Source organism: Prionailurus bengalensis, chromosome C1 (genome assembly GCF_016509475.1).
Source record: "Prionailurus bengalensis isolate Pbe53 chromosome C1, Fcat_Pben_1.1_paternal_pri, whole genome shotgun sequence".
Taxonomy (NCBI): domain Eukaryota; kingdom Metazoa; phylum Chordata; class Mammalia; order Carnivora; family Felidae; genus Prionailurus; species Prionailurus bengalensis.
In genome coordinates, this window is record NC_057345.1 from 52,371,159 (window position 1) to 52,393,918 (window position 22,760).

Genomic DNA, 22,760 nt, shown 5'->3' on the forward strand with positions numbered 1-22,760 from the left:
CCCACGTCGGGCTGTGTGCAGACAGCTCAGAGCGTGGAGCCTGCTTCAGATTCTGTGTCTTCCTCTCTCTCTGACTCTCCCCCATTCATGCTCTGTCTCTCTCTGTCTCAAAAATAAATAAAATTTTTTTAAAAAAGAAAAAGAAGTAACTCCCCACCACCACACAGTTTTTCTAATGATAACACTGCTGACCAAGTTATGGTAGTGGAAAAATTATTACATGATACATTGTTGGTGGTATTGTAAAATTGGTATCACTGTTTTACAAAGCAGCATGGAAACACATGCTGCCTTAAAAATATGCTTACTTTTTTGTGTGGAACCAGAAAAGACCCCGAATAGCCAAAGCAATCTTGAAAAAGAAAACCAAAGCAGGAGGCATCACAATCCTGGACTTCAAGCCACACTACAAAGCGGTAATCATAAGACAGTATGGTATTGGCACAAGAACACACACTCAGATCAATGGAACAGAATAGAAAACCCAGAAATGGACCCACAAACATATGGCCAACTAATCTTTGACAAAGCAGGAAAGAATATCCAATGGAATAAAGACAGTCTCTTCAGCAAGTGGTGCTGGGAAAACTGGACAGCTGCATGCAGAAAAATGAACCTGGACCCTTTCTTACACGATACACAAAAATAAACTCAAAATGGATGAAAGACCTAAATGTAAGACAGGAAGCCATCAAAATCCTTGAGGAGAAAGCAAGCAATCTTGGCCGCAGCAACTTCTTACTCAACACATCTCTGGAGGCAAGGGAAACAAAAGCAAAAATGAACTACTGGAACCTCAATCAAAATAAAAAGCTTCTGTACAGCGAAGGAAACAATAGCAAAACTAAAGGGCAGCTGATGGAAAAGATATTTGCAAACAACATATCAGATAAAGGATTAGTATCCAAAATCTATAGAGAACTTATCAAACTCAACACCCAAAAAACAAATCATCCAGTGAAGAAATGGGCAAAAGACATGAACAGACCTCCAAAGAAGACATCCAGATGGCCAACCGACACATGAAAAAATGCCCAACATCACTCATCATCAGGGAATTACAAATCAAAACCACAATGAGATACCACCTTACACCTGTCAGAATGGCTAACATTAACAACTCAGGGAACAACAGATGTTGGCGAGGATGTGGAGAAAGAGGATCTCTTTTGCATTGCTGGTGGGAATGCAAGCTGGTGCAGCTACTCTGGAAAATAGTATGGAGATTCCTCAAAAATTAAAAATAGAAATACCCTATGACCCAGTAATTGCACTACGAGATATTTATCCAAGGGATACAGGTGTGCTGTTTTGAAGGGACACATGCACCCCAATGTTTATAGCAGCACTATCAACCATAGCCAAATTATGGAAAGAGGCCAGATGTCCACCAATGGATGAATGGATAAAGAAGATGTGGTATATATGTAAATAGAGTATTACTCGGCAATCAAAAAGAATGAAATCTTGCCATTTGCAACTACGTGGATGGAAGTGGAGGGTATTATGCTAAGCAAAATTAGTCAGTCAGAGAAAGACAAAAATCATATGACTTCACTCATACGAGGACTTTAAGAGACAAAATAGATGAACATAAGGGAAGAGAAACAAAATATAAAAACAGGGAGGGGGACAAAAGCATAAAAGACTCTTTTTTTTTTTAATTTTTTTTCAACGTTTTTTATTTATTTTTGGGACAGAGAGAGACAGAGCATGAACGGGGGAGGGGCAGAGAGAGAGGGAGACACAGAATCGGAAACAGGCTCCAGGCTCCGAGCCATCAGCCCAGAGCCTGATGCGGGGCTCGAACTCACGGACTGCGAGATCGTGACCTGGCTGAAGTCGGAAGCTTAACTGACTGCGCCACCCAGGCGCCCCTATAAGAGACTCTTAAATATGGAGACCAGAGGGTTACTGGAGGGGTTGTGGGAGGGGGGATGGGCTAAATGGGTAAGGGGCATTAAGGAATCTACTCCTGAAATCATTGTTGCACTATATGCTAACTAATTTGGATGTAAATTAAAAAAAAAATAAAATGAATTTTAAAAAATATACTTACTTTTGGCCTAGAAGATCTTTTGAAGGATATTATTCATGAAAAGAAAAATATTTAGACAAAGTAGTCTTCATTTTAGTATTATTTATGCTGATGAGAAATTAGAAATGACATAAATATCTAACATTTTAGAAACAAGTAAGTAATGGTATACAAACTCAATGGGTAATTATAGAACCAGTTAAATTGAAAAAACTTGAATATTGCTTAGCAAAATGGCTTTTTTTCTTGTGGTAAAATATACATAATATAAATTTTGCCATTTTAGCCATTTTTAAGTATATGGTTCTGTTCATTAGATTCATTCATATGGTTTTGCAACCATCACCACTCTCCATATCCAGAACTTTTCATCGTCCTCAACTAAATCTTTTTTTCTTTTTTTTTTTAAGCTTACTTAAATCCACGTTAGTTAACATACAGTGTAGTATTGGTTTCAGGAGTAGAATTTAGTGATCCATCACTTTACATATTAGACCCAGTGCTCATCCCAACAGGTGCCCTCCTTAATGCGCATCACCATTTAGCACATCTACCCACCTCCCCTCTAGCAACCCTCAGTTTGTTTTCTGTATTTAAGAGTCTCTGTGGTTTGCTTCCCTCTCTGTTTTTATCTTATTTTTCCTTCCTTTCCTCTATGTTCATCTGTTTTGTTTCTTAAATTACACATATGAGTAAAATAATATATTTGTCTTTCTTTTGACTGACTTATTTTACTTAGCATAATACACTCTAGTTCCATCCATGTTGTTGCAAATGGCAAGATTTCATTCTTTTTGATTGCTGAGTAATATTCTGTTGTATATGTATAGCACATCTTCTTTATCTATTCATCCTTTGATGGACTTTGGGCTCTTTCCATAATTTGGCTATTATCAGTAGTGCTGCTATAAACATTGGGGTGCATGTACTCCTTCGAATCAGCATTCTTGTATCCTTTTTATAAATACCTGGTAGTGCAATTGCTGGATTGTAGGGTAGTTCTATTTTTAATATTTTGAGGAAACTCCACACTATTTTCCGTAGTAACTGCACCAGTGTTCATTCCCACCAACAGTGGAAAAGTGCTCCCTTTTCTCTGCATCCTCTGCATCCTACATCTGTTGTTTGCTCAGTTAATTTTAGCCATTCTGATAGGTGTGAGGTGGTACCTCATTGTGGTTTTGATTTGTATTTCCCTGATGATGAGTGATACTGAGCATGTTTTCATGTATCTTTTAGCCATCTGGATGTCTTCTTTGGAAAAGTGTCTGTTTATGTCTTTATCCCATTTCTTTACTGGATTATTTGTTTTTTGGGTATTGAGTTTGATAAGTTCTTTATAGATTTTGGATACTAACCCTTTATCTGATATGTCGTTTGCAAATATCTTCTCCCATTTCGTTGGTTGCCTTTTAGTTTTGTTGATTGTTTCCTTTGCAGTGCAGAAGCTTTTAATCTTGATGAGGTCCCAGTAGTTCATTTTTGCTTTTAGTTTCCTTGCCTTTGTAGATGTGTTGAGCAAAAAATTGCTGCAGCTGAGGTCAAAGAGGTTGTTGCCTGTTTTCTCCTCTAGGATTTTGATGATTTCCTATCTTACTTTTAGGTCTTTCATCCATTTTGAGTTTATTTTTGTGTATGGTATAAGAAAGTGGTCCAGGTTCATTCTTCTGTATGTTGCCATCGAGTTTTCCCAACACTGTTTGCTGAAGAGACTGTCGTTTTTTCATTGGATATTCTTTCCTGTTTTGTCGAAGATTAGTTGGCCATACATTTGTGTGTCCCTTTCCAGGTTCTCTATTCTCTTCCACTGATCCATGTGTCTGTTTTTATGCCAGTACCATAGTGTTTTCATGATTACAGCTTTGTAATACAGCTTGAAATCTGGAATTGTGATGCCTCCTGCTTTGGTTTTCTTTTTCAACATTACTTTGGCTATTCGGGGTCTTTTGTGGTTTCATACAAATTATAGAATTGTTGTAGCTCTGTGAAGAATGCTGGTGTTATTTTGATAGAGATTGCATTGAATATGTAGATTTCTTTAGGTAGTATAGACATTTTAACAATATTTGTTCTTCCATTCCATGAGCATGGAATGTTTTTCCACTTCTTTGTGTTCAGTTTCTTTCATAAGCTTTCTATAGTTTTCAGCATGCGGATCTTTTACCTTCTTGGTTAGGTTATTTTTAGGTATCTTATGGTTTTTGGTGCAATTGTAAATGGGATCGATTCCTTGATTTGCATTTCTGCTGCTTCATTACTGGTGTATAGAAATGCAACTGATTTCTGTACATTGAGTTTATATCCTGCAACTTTGCTGATTTCATGTATCAGTTCTAGCAGTTTTTTCATGGAGTCTTTTGGGTTTTCCACGTAGAGTATCATGTCATCTGCAAAGAGTGAAAGTTTGACTTCTTCCTTGCCAAATGTATGTCTTTTATTTCTTTTTCTTTTTTAAAAAATTTAATGTTTATTTATTTTGAGAGAGAGACAGAATGTGAGCAGGGGAGGGGCAGAGACAGAGGGAGACACAGAATCTGAAGCAGACTCCAGGCTCTGAGCTATCAGCACAGAGCCCGATGTGGGGCTTGGACTCACAAGCCATGAGATCATGACCTGAGCCAAAGTTGGATGCTTAACTGACTGAGCCACCCAGCCACCCCTGTGCCTTTTATTTGTTGTTGTTGTTGTTGTCTGATTGCTGAGGCTAGGATTTCCAGTACTATGTTGAACAACAGTGGTGAAAGTGGACATCCCTGCTGTGTTCCTGACTTTAGGGGGAAAGCTCTCAGTTTTTCCCCATTGAGGATGGTATTAACTGTGGGTCTTTCATATTTAGCTTTTGTGATGCCCAACTAAATCTCTTTACCCATTAAGCAATGACTCCTCATTTCCTCCTCTTTCCACTCATGGCAAACACTGTTCTACTTTCTTTCTCTGAATTTAATCTAGGTTCTTCATTTAAGTGAAATCATGCAATATTTGTCCTTTTGTGTCTGGCTTATTTCACTTAGCATAATGTCTTCAAGGTTTATATCTGCAGCATCTGTTAGAATTTTAGTCCCTTTTAAGCCTGAATAATATTCCATTGTATGCATATTCCACATTTTGTTTACCCATTCATCCACCAATGGACACTTGGATTCTTTCCACCATTTGGCTATTGTGAATAATGCTGCCATGAAGATGGGTGTACAAATATCTGTTTGAGTCTCTGCTCTCACTATATGCCCAGAAATGGAATTGCTGGATCGTACAGTAATTCTGTGTTTAATTTTTGGTGGAACTAACAAACTTTTTCATAGTAGCATCACATTTTATATTCCTACCAGCAATGCACAAGGGTTTCAATTTCTCCACATCATTGTCAGCACTTGTTATTTTATGTATTTTGGGGGTTTTGTTTTTGTTTTTATTTAATAGCCATCCTAGTGGGTATGAAGTAGTATCTCACTGTGGTTCTGATTTGCATTTCCCTAATGATGTGATGTTAAGCATCTTTTCATGTGCTTATTAGCCACTTGTGTATCTTCTTTGGAGAAATGTCTATTCAAGTCTTAGGACCATTTTTTTAAAAAAATATTTATTTATTTTGAGATGGGCGAGGGGAGGGGCGCCTGGGTGGCGCAGTCGGTTAAGCGTCCGACTTCAGCCAGGTCACGATCTCGCGGTCCGTGAGTTCGAGCCCCGCGTTGGGCTCTGGGCTAATGGCTCGGAGCCTGGAGCCTGTTTCCGATTCTGTGTCTCCCTCTCTCTCTGCCCCTCCCCTGTTCATGCTCTGTCTCTCTCTGTCCCAAAAATAAATAAACGTTGAGATGGGCGAGGGGAGAATCCCAAGCAGGCTCCTCGTGGCAGTGCAGAGCCCAATGATTCAGGGCTCGATTTCATGAACCGTGTGAGATCCTGACCTGAGCTGAAATCAAGAGTCAGGCATTTAACTGACTAAGCCACTCAGGTACCCCCTTATGACCATTTTTAATTTGAGGGGGGGCTTGTTGTTGAGTTGTAAGAGTTTTTAATATATTCTAGATATTAGTTCATTTTCAAATGTATGATTTGCAAATATTTTCTCCCATTCTGTGAGCCTTTTTCACTGTGTTGATAGTGTTCTTTGATGCACAAAGGTTTTAAATTTTAATGAAGTCCAGTTTGTCTATATTTTGTGACCTGTGTTTTTGATGTCATATCCAAGAAATCATTGCCAAATCCATTGTCATGAAGCTTTTCCACTATGTTTTTTTCTTAGAGTTTTGTAGTTTTAGTACTTACATTTAGGTCTTTGATCCATTTTGTGTTAATTTGTGTATGGTATAAGAGAAGAGTTCAAATTAATTATTTTGCACTTGGATATCCAGGTTTCTTAGCTTCATTTGTTGAAAAGATTGTCCTTTTTCCCATTGAATGGTCTTAGCATCCTTATTGAAAATTACTTGACCATATATATGTGAGAGTTTATTTGTGAGCTGTCTGTTCTATTCCATTCATCTATATATTTGTCTTTTTGCCAATATCACACCATTTTGATTACGGTAGCTTTCTATTGAGTTTTGAGGTCAGGACATCTAATTCCTCCAGTTTTGTTCTTATTTTTCAGTAGCAAAATATTTTGGATGTAACATTACATGGAGAAGACACAACATAGAATAATGTTAATTAGAATGTAAAACATAGGTTTTTATGTAAGGGTGGTATTAGGAATGATTATATAGAAATCAAACTAGGGTGGTAGAATTATGGGGATTTTTTCCGTATTCTTAAATTTCTAATTTTAAATGTATTTTGGTGCTATAAAATAATATAAAATATGAAAATAATTATCATTTATGTAATAGAAAAATGATGTGTAAATACATGTTAGGATAATGTAGCCTTTAAAAAAAGTGAATGAGAAATCAACCTCAATAGAAATTATGTTTGTTCTCACCTTTTTAGTACCATATTAGACTTTTCTATAATGAATTTATAGTATTTTTTATGTCATTGTTAACAGCTAACGTATACCTTTTTAGTGGTTATCTTAATATTATTAAGGCCTTGAGCTTATTATCTAACCATTCTTACAGATAATTTTTCAAAATTATCTTTTATAAAGTCATTTCAAAAACTTATACATATGGGTAGAGCAGAAATATGTTTTACATTATAGGTAGGCAAGCCCACTAATGATCAAGTGAAGAAGATTTTTGTACACATTTGTGGCAATGGCACAATTTCTCATATGTTCAATAGAGAATTTTCTGCTTTCTCCATAAGGTGTCATCTTCGAGTTGTATTTAACTCTAGTTAAGAGATCCCATTTAGACCTGTTAGTTTGGACAAGAAGGAATTTGGCTAACCAGGAGATAGCAGAAACAATTGTACAGAAAAGTTTTTCGCAAAACTGATGTTTATCAGCATTGTGCTATGGCTGTAAAATTTATTCAGTGTTCTTTTAGTTGCCTGGACTTGAAACTGTTATTTTGGTTGTCACATTCTTTACCTTTTAAATACAAAGTCGTCACTTTTCCTTTCAGCATCAGTTTTAGGAGTCCTTACTTAGTCATTTTTACTATGTTGCAAGCACTAATCCTGCCCTAGTTATTGTAGCAGCATATTTATTTGTTACTTTGTTTCACTGCTTCTCCCATTCTCACAAACTTTATTTTTTCTTATTTCTTCTTTCCATTATGTCTTTTCCTAACTTTTCATTATCTAAATTACACTTATCTTTCAAGATACAGTTTATATTGATGTCTACCTCCCCTCATTGGTCAGATATTAATAGAGTACCAACAATGTGCCAGTTACTATTAGGAACTAGGGTTATTATTTTGCACATATAATTATTTTTTGTTGTAAAAATTTACTACTGTCAATTATAATTGAATTGTGTCCTGACTGGTTTGTTTGTTGGTTGGTTGGTTGGGTTTTGTTTGTTTGTTTTTGTTGTTGTTGTTGTTGTTTTTATGTTGCAAATTCCTGGAGGTAAGTGGCTTTATTTGACATTTCCTTTATATCTTCCTTAGGTTTCTCTTTATTACTCTACATGCTGGAAACACTTAATAAATATTTGAAAAAAATTTTTTTCCTTCATTTCAGGAGTGGCAATGTGTACAGTCAAAAGGTTGCTTTTTTTTAGAAGAAGATGGTGAAATCATTAGTCATCAATATAGGATGCAGATAGCTCAGAGATCCATGGTTTATCTTACAATTAAACCACTAAACCTGAGTCAAGTTGAAGGCAAGTTTAATTTTTTTGTGTATTTTTTAAAATATCGAATTATGCCCTCTTTGAAAATAACTTACATATTTGGTAGCCTTAGTGAAGAAAATAATCTACCTAACAAACATGGTTACATACAGTTAAAGAAAGAAAGCATTAGTTTATACTTTGTGTTATCATATTTTACAAAGCAAGTATGTTGGTTTTTGTGTATGTTTAAAGCAAGTTTTATTTTAATTCCTTTAAAAACAAGAACAAAGTGTATCCTGGTTTCTTCTTGATATAGAATTAACATTTTGCTTACTAATTAATTTTTAGCTTTTCCATTTGTCCATTTTTAAAATTAATAAGTTTAAGAGAAGTTCTGTAGGAACATAATTTGGGGCAATGTGAACTGCAAATAATTTTGAATATCTCCAAAGTCCTATGTCCTATGACTTAAACAATCGTTATTAATAATCTTTACATTCCTGGTAATATTCCTTTTCTGTATATAAATGCTAGATACAAATTAATTTCTTAGTGTCTAAAATGGTTATTATTGGGGCACCTGAGTGGCTCAGTCTGATCTCGGCTCAGGTCATGATCTCACACAGTTTGTGAGTTCGAGCCCTGCTTTGGGCTCTGCACTGTCAGAATTGTCTCTCCCTCTCTCTCTGCCCCTACCCCACTCGTGCTCTCTCTTTCTCAAAATAAGTAAATAAACTTTAAAACTATTTTAATAAAAAAATAAAATGGTTATTATTTAATTTTTAATTAGTGAAAATGTCTTTAAGGGTGCTTTCCCTAGAAATCTTTTTGTTTGTTTTTAATGTTTATTTTATTTATTTTTGAGACAGAGACCGAGAGTGAGCAGGGGAGGGGCAGAGACAGAGGGAGACACAGAATCTGAAGCAGGCTCCAGGCTCTGAGCTGTCAGCACAGAGCCCAGCGCGGGGCTCGAACCCACAAACTGTGAGATCATGACCTGAGCTGAAGTCTGACACTCAACCGACCAAGCCACCTAGGTGCCCCATCCCTAGAAATCTTTTTAATGTTGGTTGTTCTAAGTATCAATTTTTAAAATTATTTTTACATAATAAGAAAATGTTTGTTTTATTACTAGAGGATTCTTCCCTGCTCCATTCTTCTTGCCTCCTAAAGTAGAGATTCTAAAAGTTTTAACTGTATATCTTGTGAAATTCTTACAACATTTGGTGGTTGATACTTTTTATTTATTTTGAGAGAGGAGTGTGAGACGGAGGAGAGAAGGGAAGGAGGGAGGGAGGAAGGGAGGGAGGGAGGGAGGGAGAGAGAGAGAGAGAGAGAGAGAGAGAGAGAGAGAGAGAGAGAGAGAATCCCAAGCAGGCTTTGCACTGTCAGTGTGGAGCCTGACCTGGGGCTCAAACCCATGAACTGCAAGATCATGACCTGAACTGAAATCAAGAGTTGGATGCTTAACCAGCTGAGCCACCCAGGTGCTCCAAGCTTTTTGGCATGGCAACTGCAAGGATGAATTACTATAAACTGAGACTGAGATAGAGAAGAATATAGATGGACAGGTTTTTTTTAAGGAATTAGGGAAGGTCAGTTTTAGATATAGAAATTCAAGTGGAGATGTCCAATAGGTAGTTGATTATAGTTTAAAATTCAGAGAAAAGTTTCTAGTTGGAGATACAAATTATGGAGTCATTGGGGAGCCTGAGTGGCTCAGTCGGTTGAGCATCTGACTTCAGCTCAGGTCATAATCTCGCAGTTTGTGGGTTCGAGCCCTGCCTCGGACTCTGTGCTGACAGCTCGGAGCCTGGAGCCTGCTTCAGATTCTGTGTCTCCGTCTCTGTCCCTCCCCTGTTCATGCTGTCTCACTCTGTCTCAAAAATAAATATAAACATTAAAAAAATTTTCAAATTATGGAGTTGTCAGCACATACATAGATGATGTCTAACATCTTTTCCTCCAGTGCCTCTCCACAGGTAAGCTAGTGCTCGAATCTCATCACTCCTTGAAAGGGTTTGTTTTTCCTTGGATATCAGGTTACTTGGTTGCCTTGCAACCTCAGCTTTCTGGTCAATTCAAAAAAAGTTATGAGTTTTAGAAAGTGTGAATAGAGAATATTTCTAGCAAGGATACTATATATAGTTACAAATGCTATGATATTTTTATATAAAAATGGGATGTGCATTTCTAAAAAAAAAAAAAATCCATAGGGGAAAGAAACCACTAACTTATTTTGTAAATAGGAAAGAGTAAGTAGTAATTGCTTATTTTAAGATGTTTGGGGTTTTTTGTTTGTTTGTTTGTTTTTAGGAAAACCATCCCCTTGGTTATCAACTGATACTGCCTTGTATATTCTTAAGGAAAACGAGAGCCAAGCAAATCTACAACTCATGTGTTTTACTGAACTACGAAATAGAGAAGTATACATATTTATTTCCTAGTGTTTAATTTGAAAATATGACATGAACTCAAATTTGAGGAATATAATAGATTTTCTATATTTGTTTTTAACTTGTGTATCTTTCCCTCCAATTAGGGTATATACAGTACTTAAGCACTATGAATATTACATGTGTCTTTTTAATTGTGATGCATTTTCTCTTGATTGCTAAGAGCTGAGGATTAGCTTTGTAACTTATATGTTATGTGACATTATACTTCACTTTCTTCTCTAAATGCCCAGATGCCTCACATGTGAACATTTTTTTTTTTGTAATATGCAATTAAAATGATTGATGCCAGTGGATTTTTTTTCCTAAATACAGGCAATTCAAGACTTTGGAAAAGTTGCTTTAGATGTTTGTCTTACTTTATATTGCTACTGCAAAAAAGAAAAACTTCAAGATTGCTATCCTCAGGCTTGACTCATATTATAGGGTTCAAAAATAGATTGATCTGAAGAAATGCTTTTAAATGATTTTATATGTTGCCCATGGGGTTGTTCTGATCTTTTCTAATTATATATTTACTCAGAGGCCAAATATGTGAGGCAGATACATAAATGTGGCTATTTATTTTATGAGGACTACAAAATACATCTGCTACACAACAACAGGAATAATACTATTCAAGGGCTTACTGCAATATCATATTTAATCTTTATACAGGTCCAATGACAGACAAACATTTCCCTGATGGAATGTTATATAAAAGTCTTTATTGTAGGCTTCTGAACAGACAAGAATAGTTATAGGCAAGAAACAAATAAAATGACACAGGTTAATGTTTTGACGAAACTCTTCTTCAGAACTGACTACAAAGTTAGGTTCAAGATAAAGTATTGTCTAAAGCAATAGTTTTTCCCATTTTGTATTGGATAAAATTACTTTCTTATGATACTGCATGTATAAAAATGTTAGTACATAGCAAGCCTGTAGTAAAGTTTGAATGAGTTTCTATTTACCTTTTTACTATATTGGCTTCTGTTTTTCTGTAATATGTCATATTTGCAAAGGATTTTTAGTTTTAGTTTCACAATTATTTTCTTTAGGAAGAGTTTTGTGTGCATGAAAGACTTTCCATTTGCCATCCACAGTGGAAATTCAAGGTTATATGTGGAGATAAGGGGAAGTTCATGGGATAACATGTATTAGGAAGCAGCAAGAACTGCTTTTCACTTCTGGGTACCAGACTACATCTGGCCATTTTACAAGATTATGGTTTCCCAAGGAGGGATTTGTCAATCTTTAGTCTTCAATGACCCTAGTTTTATTGGGTTGCTTCTTGTAGCAAAATAGAACATGGTATGGTCACTTTAGGATGATTATGGTTCCTCTGACTTGTGAGGGCAGAAATAGGACTGAACCCAGAATTCAGAAAAACAACTTTATTTTGTGTATGAGTCCCCAGGATGACCTAAAATACATCTGTGTTTTGAAAGTTTTTGGACACAATTCCTGACAGAATTCCCTAGGGCTATTCTGTGCTGAAGGGCCAATAGCTGTTTGCTTAGCTGTTATACATGGCAAGAAAATGGTTAGATTTAATATATTTGACAGAGATAACCCCTAGGTTTTATAGATGGCTGTTTGTTTCCATAAAACACCTAGAACATTCATAGAGAGATGTCATTATGCTTTCTTTTATGAAACTACAGAATAAAATGTTTCCTATACAAATGTCCTGTCACTCATTATAAATATACTGTGATGGAAAGGAATTTTGTATAAGGTAGGTTTATCTGGGATTCTGCCATCTTGTTTTATAATCCATATTAATTACATAAATAATAGTAGTATTGCAGTGCTTCTGTCTACATAATTGGATTCTTGCAAATACGGCTTACAAATATTACAAATAATGAATTCTTGAAATATATTTTTTACTTTGTGTTCTTGAAATCTGATTTACAAATCATGTATTTATATTTAAATCAAATTAGGGAATTGTAGAATTATTTTAAGATCTCCCTCTTTGCTTCCTGTTAAAGATATTTACATCACAAACATTTTTGAAGATTATTGGGAAAGCTTTAGAAGTTATATAACTTTTTACCTGTTACAGTTTTAGGCATTTGTTTTTAAAATATACTAAGAACTACATCTAATGGTCTTGTGCCAGGACTTCCATTAATAACCAGATTTTGAAGCCTGTAAAAGATTGATAGATGCATAATAGAGTTGGTGAAAATGGATAAATTGCTTCTAAAACTTCCCTTTCAGAAGAAAGATGAAAAGTCATTAAAACTCATGTTGGTTGATGTTTTTTAATTCTTTTGAGAAAAGGTGTTTGGGTGGACTGGTGAACTAGGACCTGGAATTTACTGGTTAATTCCTTCTACAACTGGCTGTAGGCTGAGGAAAGAAATAAAACCAGTAACTGAAGAAGCCCAACTTGTATATAGAGATGAAACAGGGGAATTATTTCTTACAAAGGAATTTAGGTAAGTTTTGTTTATTAAGGTTAGAACTGTAAAATCTAGAACTGTAAAATCTAGTTTATTAAGGTTAGAACTGTAAAATTATAGATCAATAGCCTGTCTTCCATCCTTTCCTTTGGCCAGCTGCCAGACCCACCTGCAGATCCTAATTCAATAATTCAACTCATTCCCTAGGCATCTGAAAGTGATTTTCCATTCATGAGTCTGGGATTGCCACTCATTTCTGAGTTCCAAACATTTGGCAAGTCAACTAGAGTCACACATTTACAGATTTCTACCTGATTAGACATTTCCTTAGAAATAGATACTGCCAGTTGCACCATTAACTTAGATAACGGTCAAATATGAAATCTAAATACTTAGGTAGTTCCCTTATACCCTAGATATATACAATAATATCTGGTAGAATAGGAAGAAGAAAGTAGATTGGAGAAAGGAAAAAAGAATGATGGAATTACCATTCATTGAGTTACTACTATGTGTTGAGATACTGTGGTTGTTTTAGAAGCTTGTTTGTTTCAGACTGACTAAAAAATATATTTGGATATATTAAGTTCAAAAAATTGTTTAATGTCTTGAGATTACTTCCTCTTGAAAGTTGTCCTCATAGAAACATTCAGTCCAGTTGCCATGAAGACAAATAATTTTCTATTTATAATTTTAGGTCAACTTTATCAGATATATTTGAAGTAATTGATTTGGATGGAAATGGTCTTCTTAGCCTTGAAGAATATAATTTTTTTGAATTGAGAACAAGCGGTGAGAAATGTGATGAAGATGCTTGGGCTGTCTGCCGAGGTAAGCACTTTTCTTCTTAATGCATATATAAAAAAAATAGCACCCTTTCATTTTTAAGAAGTAAAATGTCAGACTTCTCTATAGAATATTATTATAGCAGTTAGGACAGTGAAAAAGTAGTAGCATTGTTTATAGATCATAAAAATGTAAATATTTATTTTCCTTAAATTTATAGTTGGTATAGTATTCAAGTTAAAAGAAAATATGAATTACTTAAATGTCACTTCATTTTTAGCCTATGTTCTTTGGATCTTAGAATGGAAAAAACTTTGTCTCAGCTCTTGATACTAATGAAATGGAAATGGTCAAGAGCCCCAAACTGTGCCCAGGAGAGGGCAGCAAAGAGCTAATAGGCTAACGTTTGACTAAAAATTAAGCAGTTTCCAGCAAGTTCTTTATACATGTTAAGAATTCTTTAGTTGTTTTTTTGTTTTGTTTTGTTTTGTTTTGTATTTGAGTTGAATTATGAAAGCACATCCATGGTGGTATGGAAACCAAAAACATCATGATTGGCAAAGGAAACTATTGAGAAGGAGACAATTTCTGTTGTCTCTTAGGAGGAGTTTGGGAAGATGGTAGGGCTTATGTATTTAAGCCAAGGACTAAAAGATCAAAGGGGAAAACCAAAAGCCATAGCCAACTATAGATCACAGAATAAGGCCAAAATGCAGTCAGGAAACAAATTAACTCACATATTGCTGTCACTGGGGTAGAAATGTGTCCTACTCCTTTGGTTCTTAAAATGGTCTAAGCTTGGCAAAGTCAGTGAGCCAGGTGGGAGTTTGATAAATCTGTTTATCTAAACAGCAAGTAAGGTAGAAATATTAATACAAAGGTTTTCAAAAATGTATCTATTTTTAAATTTTTTTTTTTTTTTTCAACGTTTATTTATTTTTGGGACAGAGAGAGACAGAGCATGAACGGGGGAGGGGCATAGAGAGAGGGAGACACAGAATCAGAAACAGGCTCCAGGCTCTGAGCCATCAGCCCAGAGCCCGACGCGGGGCTCGAACTCACAGACCGCGAGATCATGACCTGGCTGAAGTCGGACGCTTAACCGACTGAGCCACCCAGGCGCCCCAAAAATGTATCTATTTTTAAATGAAAGAGATACACTATATAAACTTTATATATGGTATACTCAGCAACAAGAAATGAATATTGATTTATACTATTAAACTTCAAATAAGAAGATTTGTAATATACAGAATATTATTCTTAGGAAGATATAATCATCTTATAACGTTAAGAATACAATCTTTTGATTCTTTATTGTGGCACTAAAACATATTCAATAAGAATGAATCATAATAAGACTTTTTTATGGCAAAGTTTTTGATAAATAAAATTTTAGTTTGATAATTTAATTGGTAGAATTGATAGTTAACATTTTTTGAGAATTTACCACATGTCAGTTGGAAGCAGTCTATACAGCAACTCTCTGAGGTATGTACTATTGTTATTCTCAATTTACAAATAAGGAAACAGAATCAAAGAGGGTAAGTCACTTGATCAATGTTATATACCAAGAAAATTTCACAGCTGAGTTTTACACCCAAGCAGTTAGACTCCAGAACCTTGAATACCGTGCTACAAAAAAATCCCCAAGAATGGTTGACTTAAAAAATGATTTGAAGGGAGAATGTCCCCTTCACCAACATCAGTAATACTGCAAAGAATCAGGCCTTTTAGGTTCTGAAGTTTTTATTTTTATAGTCATACGTAATATTAATTTTATGCAACTTTCTCCTTGATAATAAGAAAATGTTTTATCTACCTGTAAGATCATTTTAATAAACTTTTTTATACTTAAAGGTGCCTTAATTTTTTCATTTTTTATTAATATATTTTATTTTTAGAGCAGTTTTAGGTTTACAGTAAAGTATGAATAGATTTTCTCCTCCCCTCTACCAATTTCTCCTATTTTCTGACATCTTGCATTAGTATGATACATTTGTTAAAATTGGTGAACCAATGCTGGTGCATTTTTATTAACTAAACTCCATAGCTTATATTAGGGTTATATTGTGCTGTACAGTTCTCTGGATTTTGACAAATACATAATGCCATATACCTGCCCTTACAGTATTATACAGAATAATTTCATTGCCCTCAAAATCCCTTGTGCTCTACCTATTCATCTATCTATTCATCCCTTCAAACCCCTGGCAACCACTGATCTTTTTACTGTCTCTATAGTTTTGCCTCTTCCAGAGTGTTATATTGTTGTATATCTTGCAGTAGATAGTCGTTTCAGACTGGCTTCTTTCACTTAGCAGTGTGTATTTAGATTTCCTCTTTTTGTTGGCTTGATAACTCATTTCTTTTTAGCACTGAATAATAATTCCATTGTATGAAGGTATCAGTTTATTTATTCATTCACCTGTTAAAGGACATTTTGGTTGTTTCCAATTTTTGGTACTTATGAGCATAGCTACTATAAATACTCATGGGCATATTTTTTTGTGTGTACGTAGTTTTCAGCTTGTTTCAGTTCATTTAAATTCAATGATCACTGCCGCAGTAAACCTATGTTTAACTTTGAAAGAACTGCCACATTGTCTTCCAAAGTGACTACACCCATTTTGTATTCCCACAGGAATAAATGAGGATTCTTAGTGCTCCACATCCTTGTCTGCATTTGGTATTATTAGTCTTTTTAGATTTTAGCCATTCTAATAGGTGTATATCTTGTTTTAATTTGCAATTCCTTCATAACATTTGATCTTTTCATATGCTTGTCACCATCTGTATATCTTCTTTGGTGAGGTGTCTGTTCAGCTCGTTTGCCCGCTTTTTGATTGAGGTATTTATTTTCTTACTGTTAAGAGTTCTTTGTATATATTGGATACAAGTCTTATCAGTTGTGTTTTGCAAGTATTTTCTCTCAGTCTGTGGTTTGTCTTTTCATTCTCTTAGTAGTGTCTTTCACAGAGGAAAAATTTTTAATTTTAATGAAGCCCCACTTAACCATTTTTTTCCTTTCATGTGTCATGCTTTGGTTTGTGTGCTTTTGGTGTTGTATCTAAAAACACATAGCCAAACACAGAGTCACCCAGATTTTCTCCTGTTATCTTCCAGAAGTTTTATAGATTTGTATTTGGGGTCTGCAACCCATTTTAGTTAATTTTTGTGAAAGACATAACATCCTAGCGTACATTTGTTTTTTTTGTCTGTGGATGTCCTGTTATTCTAGCACCGTTTATTGATACAATTATCCTTTCTCCTTTGAATTGACTTTGCTCCTTTGTCAAATATCAGTTCAGTATATTTGTATGGGTCCACTTCTGGGTTCTCTGTTCCACTCATTATTTGTCTCATCTTTTGCCACCACCACACCGTCTTGATTACTATAGCTTTAAAGAAAGTCTTAAAGTTGGGTATTCATGAATTTATAAAAAATTAATGGAGGATTGAGAATTTTAAGTTTTAGAAGTCTGATAGTTTGATAGTCTCTATAGTATAGTATTAGGTATATTTTCCTTGATAGTAATAAAATTTGTATTAATATCAAATATTTCTTTCATCTTTCTTTATTACATGCAAGCTCCATCCTCCGGTTTAGTGGCTACTATTTCTATGATCTAATTTAATCTACATTTACTTTTTTCCTTGCAAAATTCTGTGTCACTTCCTAAACTCTGTAAACTTTTTAAACTATTAGTCAGTCAGTTTTAAATGGCTGTGTCTCTGCTGCTTTTTTCATAATGATGTATACAGAAGAGATATATCATATAAAGAGTATCCATTTCCTTTGGATATATTACAATTGGAAGCAAGAAAATAAAATCTTTCTTGTTGGGCAGTTAACAGAATATAATCCATAATGAATAGCTATTTATTATCTATAATAGACAAATTCAGGAATTACACATGTATAGATACTTTGAGGTGAGTTTAGTTTTGCTTACAATGTTAAAATGGATTTATTAAATTTATTAAATAATAATATTAAAATAGATTTATTTGTCTAGGACATTCATAGAATCCAAAGTGTTCCCCATTATCTAACAGATTTTTAAGGACCAGGGACAATTTGGTTAAAATTAGAGTAATTAGGCATATAGCAGTCCCCTTAAAATTGGCACCATCCACATCTCCCCTTTGAAACACCATTAATTTGGGGGGTGTTACATCAAATTCATCCAGGTTCTGCTGGCTTTAAGGGGTAAACATATATGAAGCATTTTAATTTTTAAAAATATATAAATCAGTATATACTCTAAATAAGCAAGTAGCTTGGGACTTACCCAGAAAAATTACAATTTCCTCTAATTTCAGAATATATTTGCAATTTATAACTTCCGGTTTTTTTTGAAAGTTCCAAAAATAAGGCTTCCATTAAATAAGGCTTCCATTAAAATATTTATGAAAAATAATATAGATCTTTTATTAAATGTATGAGTTTTAAAATTATGTAAGAAAGAAACTTTTGTTTACTTTAACAGACAATTTTGATACAAAGAAGAATGAACTAACAAGACAGGGCTTTATGGATCTCAATCTGATGGAAGCCAATGATCGAGAAGGAGATCCTCGTGACCTTTGGGTAACTCTACACTCAATGGGCTACAATAAAGCTCTGGAACTGACAGAGGTAAAGCAATCTGAAAGTTTTGCAGTGGTGCTAATACACATAGTATTTTACTCCACGAACACTTTCCTACCACCTGACTTTTGAATTGGGCACTCAAATCCTTGAACTTTAGTATATGAATGAATTGTGGTTGCACCGGTGTGTTTCTGCTAGTTTGTGCAAGTTCCCATTGTTACCTGAAATTTAGTTACTATCAGTATTTAAATAATTCAGGAACTGGGGCGCCTGGGTGGCGCAGTCGGTTAAGCGTCCGACTTCAACCAGGTCACGATCTCGCGGTCCGGGAGTTCGAGCCCCGCGTCAGGCTCTGGGCTGATGGCTCAGAGCCTGGAGCCTGTTTCCAATTCTGTGTCTCCCTCTCTCTCTGCCCCTCCCCTGTTCATGCTCTGTCTCTCTCTGTCCCAAAAATAAATAAACGTTGAAAAACAAAATTAAAAAAAAAAAAACTAATTCAGGAACAAAGGAGTTTGAGCATATAATATGGGGGGAAGGTTTGGTGGTTAAAAAAATTCTATTTTTTAATTGGTGATGGCTATTTTAGTTGCTGGAGTCTCATTTCTATAGGGAAACTCTTTGTCCTAGTAGAATAAGCCTATCTTAGAATAAGGGGGACGTGTCTGTATGAGAATTGGAATTCTGATCTTTTGATAAAAGATACTCCTTGGGTTATTATTTGTAAAATACTTGGGATGGTTCTTGGCTAATGTATAGCACTGTGTATGTGTTAGCTATCATTATTAAGACTTTCAGTAAACTGGAGAAATAATAAAAATGAGGCCTTACTTCTTAAAGTCTATATTTTGTGTCAGGTTTAAAATAAAGAATTCAAGAGTTTCAGGTCATGTATCACGTAACAGTACATTTGTTGTTTATATTCTTAAAAATAATATCTGTCCTTTCTCTAAATAAATCAACTTAGGAGGGTAACACTAGCTTCAACACACTTTAAATTTTGGGTGTATTGAGACTTTGGTTTAATTCCTAGCTTTGACATCATTGAAAATCCCTCATAAACCTCTTTTCTGAGAAGTTCTGAGAATAATTTTTTTTTGCCATTTTTATTAATAAGAGGTTAAGAGTTACAATAACTTTTTATATCTTACTTTATTTTTTAATGTTTATTTATTTTTGAGAGAGAGAGCAAGCACGAGCAGGGGAGGTACACAGAGAGAATCCCAAGCAGGCTCCACACTATCAGTGCAGAGCCTTGTATGGGGCTTGATCTCATAAATCATGAGATCATGACCTGAGCCAAAATCAAGAGTCAGATGCTTAATCGACTGAGCTACCCAGGCACCCCTATGCTTTCACTCAATAAGAGAAATTAGTTAAGAGCAATGTAAGACATTTTTTTTGCATTTACTTATGTCATTGACTTTTGAAACCATAGGCAAGAAGTATTTCTTAGATAAAACTTTTTTAAGTTTGTTTATTTTGAGAGAGAGAGAGAGAACAAGAGAGCATGCTCATGAGTGGGAGAGGAGCAGAGAGAGAGAGGGAGAGAGAGAATCCCAAGCAGGTTCCACGCTGTCAATGCAGAGCCCGACATGGGGCTCCATCTCACAAACCTTGAGGTCATGACCTGAACCGAAATCAAGAGTCAGACGTTTAACCGACTAAGCTGCCCAGGCATCCCTGAGATGAGGCTTTTTAAATTTAAAGTTTATTCTTCATTTATTGAATAAGTAATACAGAAACACCATTGAAAATGTAAAAGGTAAACATATATAGTGAAAATGTCAAAGGAATAAGAAACCACTTCTCAATAACAAATAAAAAGACAAAAATGAATTGATTATTTACTACAAGGGAGTATGCTCGTCAGTTATAGCCTGCACGACTATAACTGGAGCAGTTATAGTCTTCACGACTATAAGTGGAGCAGAATGTTCCTCTTATTTATTAGGGGAGGGTTTTGAGGAAGTATGGTTACTCAGGTGAGACTGTTGATTGGTTGGCACTCAGCAGTGTTATTTATTCACACGAGTCCTTGATTGTTTGACTTTCAAAAGTGAGGAACTGATACTGGTGGGCTTACAAAAATGTGTTTATTGAGATGAGGTTTTCTAGATCTTTTGAACAGGTTTAAAACCAGTTCTGATGACTACTCATTATCATGACAACAGAAGAGTCAGTTGTTTCCTAAGTTTGTGAGAACTTTTTAATTCCCAGCCTTCCCTTTTGATTTTCATTCAGTTAAAGTTGTAGAAGAAACTTTCAAAGATTCACTCAACCACTATTGTTGGTTCTTTTCGAAGAGGTTTCATCTGTGGGGATCTGATTTTCAGTTTTGCATTTATCATGGTTTCATCCTGTTTCTGTCTTTAAGTCATTTGTTGGGACAGCGACTTCTACAGAAGCATTTGAAGACTCTAGACAACATTTAAACTCTGAGGCAAACAAGTATAGTAGAAGTATTATAAGAAGGGAGTAGAGAGCACTCCAGAGTCATAACCCCAGGTTTTCCAGGCTTGACCAAGAAAAGTCCCAAGGACTCTTTAAATCTACTTTGTATATGACCTTTTGTATTAACTCTTTTAATTCATTGTAGGTGATTTCACTTGCAGTGTTAATCCAGTTACAAGAAGTATTAGCAGCAGTGCAGATTCCTCCCTGGCTGGCCAAAAGAAAATCAAGGCTTTTTTATTATTCATAACTGCTTGAGTTAAAGAATTTAAACTGGTTTGTCATGCCCCCAACAGTTAGGCTATATTAATTACTATGTCAGCCAACAAGAAGGAACAATTTTTTTGATGACCATCTGGAATGATGTAACTGCTATGAATAGGATCCGTGTCTTCAGCAATCTTTTTCCAGGAAGGGTTTTAATTTTTTGTGGGTATATGTAAGGAAATATAACCTGTTGAGGGTGTTCAGGAATCTTGCCCTTGGAATGGCCTAACAGTTGTACAGAATAATTAACTTTGATTCTGAGTTAGCATTAAATAGTCTGATTTCCACATAGTAGCTGCATAAGTAATCGTCCTTAGTGGAACTGTGGGTGTGTTGTTTCTTGGTGTTGTGACAAATAGTATGTGTTTCATTTTGTATTTCTCATACTTCAAACACATTTCTTTCCTTTAAAGCCTAGACTTAGGCAAATTATTGCTGCTAATAAGGAAAACATGATAGGCCAAGTCAAACATATATAGCCTTCAATCCACAAAGAGTAAAGCTATGAATAAATAAGAGTGTGCAAAGAAGAATGGAACCCATAGAAGAATCTTGTTCCAGTGTCATGAGAGGAAGCTGCTCCGTAATGTGGTCATATGTTGTACAAAGGTTCATGGGTTAGCAGTTAATTCTGTGCACTGTCTGCTTCTGGAGATTCTCTGGAGAGTTGCACTTTAGGATCTTTAAAGGATGTACCTTTCCAATTTTGTTAAGGCTCTTTGCACTTTCCCAGAGGTTTGGGAATTATAAAGACAAAAATGTTTTTGAATGAGAAGCAAGCCTTAAAAAAAAAAGAAGAAGAAGAAGCAGCAGCAGCAGCAGCAGCAGCAGCAGCAAGCCTTTACTTAATCTAAATCCATGAATAATTGTTCCAGTTAAATGTGTCCCTTGTCATGGGACCAATAATTTAGAAGGCCCTAGGTGGTCATGATGGTTGTGGCTTTTTAAAAAATGATGTTTTCTTTGTTGTTTGTTTTGTTTTGTTTTTTAAAGATTTTATTTTTAGGTAATCTCTACACCAGATATGGAGTTCAAGCTCACAACCCTGATTTCAAGAGGTACATGCTCTACCAGCTGAGCCAGTCAGGTGCCCTGGTTGTGGCTTTTCAACAGTGAAATATTTTGACCCATCCTGAAAATAAGTGTACTACATTATTAGTACATATCCATAAACCAGAGAGAGTCAACTGTATAAAATCAATTTGGAAATGCTTAAAGAGTCTTTTGGTGTGTAGTCTCAGTTCATGTACCATAATTTTTCCAGGTTAATTTAGTTACAGATAAAACATTGAATAACCACATCCTTCATTTTCTTAGGAAAGTTTTTCCTCAGTGATTGATATTATAGCCAGTTTATCACTATTGGAATGCCTTGTTTCATGGAAGATTTTATCTAGTGTCCAGGTGGCCATTCTGGTTTTGCCAGATCTTATCCTCATGGTTCTTAGGACACAGTGTTTCTTTCAGAATTTGGCAGGCCAGGTTTTGCATATCTACAATGGAATCCCTAAACTTCTCAATGGATTTGTTTTATTTTGTTCTTATTTTATATAAGGACTTTAGTCAGAAGAGTCTGTTTGGTATACAGATCTGTTAAAAG

General features: G+C 35.2%; 1 protein-coding gene across 1 annotated transcript in view; it reads left to right on the plus strand.

The window, feature by feature from the left end:
- The window catches only part of EFCAB7 (EF-hand calcium binding domain 7), a 46,254-nt gene that overhangs the window by 17,329 nt on the left and 6,165 nt on the right, over positions 1 to 22,760 (plus strand). Inside the window, exons 7-11 of the mRNA XM_043575162.1 lie at positions 8,114 to 8,255; positions 10,524 to 10,633; positions 12,938 to 13,095; positions 13,757 to 13,890; positions 18,339 to 18,487. Of these exons, the coding sequence (XP_043431097.1) occupies positions 8,114 to 8,255; positions 10,524 to 10,633; positions 12,938 to 13,095; positions 13,757 to 13,890; positions 18,339 to 18,487 (693 nt within the window). The remainder of the gene's footprint in view (positions 1 to 8,113; positions 8,256 to 10,523; positions 10,634 to 12,937; positions 13,096 to 13,756; positions 13,891 to 18,338; positions 18,488 to 22,760) is intronic.